The sequence below is a fragment of the Crocuta crocuta genome, unplaced genomic scaffold (assembly GCF_008692635.1).
Source record: "Crocuta crocuta isolate KB4526 unplaced genomic scaffold, BGI_CrCroc_1.0 scaffold475, whole genome shotgun sequence".
NCBI classification, from domain to species: Eukaryota; Metazoa; Chordata; class Mammalia; order Carnivora; family Hyaenidae; genus Crocuta; species Crocuta crocuta.
In genome coordinates this window covers 1,963,152-1,964,896 of record NW_027529518.1, presented here as the reverse complement: position 1 = coordinate 1,964,896, position 1,745 = coordinate 1,963,152, and the positions used below count along the sequence as shown (strand labels likewise).

At 37.5% G+C, this 1,745-nt stretch overlaps 1 protein-coding gene across 3 annotated transcripts in view; it reads right to left on the bottom strand.

Annotated features, from left to right (window-relative positions):
• Positions 1–1,745, bottom strand: part of LOC144228920 (PPP2R1A-PPP2R2A-interacting phosphatase regulator 1-like) — an 88,183-nt gene that overhangs the window by 49,026 nt on the left and 37,412 nt on the right. For all 3 annotated transcript variants that reach the window (XM_077760838.1, XM_077760837.1, XM_077760836.1), the window contains exon 10: positions 1,376–1,466. In XM_077760838.1, coding sequence (XP_077616964.1) covers positions 1,457–1,466 — 10 coding nt within the window. In that variant the 3' untranslated portion in view covers positions 1,376–1,456. The remainder of the gene's footprint in view (positions 1–1,375; positions 1,467–1,745) is intronic.

Below are 1,745 nucleotides of genomic sequence, written 5' to 3'. Positions count from 1 at the left end.
GGAATTAGGCATGCAAGTTCTGTAGATAAACAGAATTTTAAGAAACTGAGAAAATAAGGTAATAGGAAATAGTTTAAATTATTATCTTACAATTGTTTTTTTTTAAGTTTATTTATTTATTTATTTTGAGAGAGAGAGACAGAGCACGAGCAGGAAGGGGCAGAGAGAAAGGAAGAGTCACAGAATCTCAAGCAGGCTTACACTGCCAGCACAGAGTCCAATGCGGGGCTCAAACTCACAAACTATGAGATTGCTACCTGAGCTGAAGTTAGATGCTTAANGAGAGAGAGAGAGAGAGAGAGAGAGAGAGAGAGAGAGAGAGAGAGAGGAGAGATAGAAGAGACAGAGGGGGGAGGAAAGAGAGAGAGGCAGAGGGAGGGAGAGAGAGAAAAAAGCAAACGTGTTTCTCCATTGGTGAGAAAGTCTTGGGATGGGTGAAGCACTTAGTTGAAAGTTCATCTACTATGATAAATGGAGAACGAGAATCAGAAGACGCCACGGGAGTTTGTGACAGAGCTGATTCTAACTGGTGAATTAGAAAATCCTGCCCTGCTACTGCTTCTGTCAAGACTATCTGAAGATAGGGGCCTTGGGTGGCTCAGTCAGTTAAGTGTCCGACTTCAGCTCAAGTCATGATCTCACCACCATTCTCAAGTTCAAGTCCCACATCGGGCTCTGTGCTGACAGCTCAGAGCCTGGAGCCTGTTCTGGATTCTGTGTCTCCCTTTCTCTGTCCCTCCCCTGCTCAAGTTCTGTCTGTCTGTCTGTCTCTCTCTCAAATAAACATTAAAAAATTAAAAAAAAAAAGACTATCTGAAGATAAACTAGGGGAAGAAAATGCCATTCGCTAATAACAGATTTCAAAAGATCTCCGTGTACTCTGTTTTGTCTACAAATAAATACAAAATATGTGAAGCAAAGAAGTGGCCATAGCTAAAAGAGCAATCTCCTAAGAGCAGTAAAAACACCAAGAGTGATAATAAATAAAAACCCATTCACTGTATTTCCCATTTTGATTATTAAAACATGCTTTCTTGGCCCGCTTTTCAATAATATGCTCAGCCTAACGAAGCACACAAAAATCCAAGGTAGAAAAGATGGGCAGGATATAACTTTCTCCAAGCTTGCATTTTTATGTATTTCTCCAATGCCAAAACCCCATTTCTAAACATGTATCCAGCATATCTTTGTGTCAGACATAAATGTTAGGGAGAAGAACTGAAGTGAATAGCATCCATTTGGGATATTAGTTTGATAACTTCTAAAAATATTTAACAATATACCATACTTCTGAATATACACAATAGTAAAAACAGACTTAAAAGCCAAGTGAAAAATGGCCAATGAATGTTTAAGAATTCCTGTTAATACTCACCAAGCACTCTCATCAGTATTGGGAGAAAGCACGTCAGTTGTGCCTTGGAAAACTCTCTTGGGCTGATCTTTGGCTATCACTTCACCTGTGACTAAAAAAGCAGATCAAGGCAGAACATGTTTTATCTAATATGCTTTTGCTTTTAACTGCAAAAATAAAAACATGTTCATTACAAATAATTTATAAAATACATAAAGGCACAAAGAAAAAAGTTTTACTTCCCCATTACCCAGACAGGACCACTTTCCAATAATTCCTAAATACGTGTGTATCTATATACAGGATTGTTTTTAAAGAAAATTGGATTTGTATATAATAGTGATACATTATCTACTTTTTCTTTTTAATGAGTATAGTTTTCTCACATTAT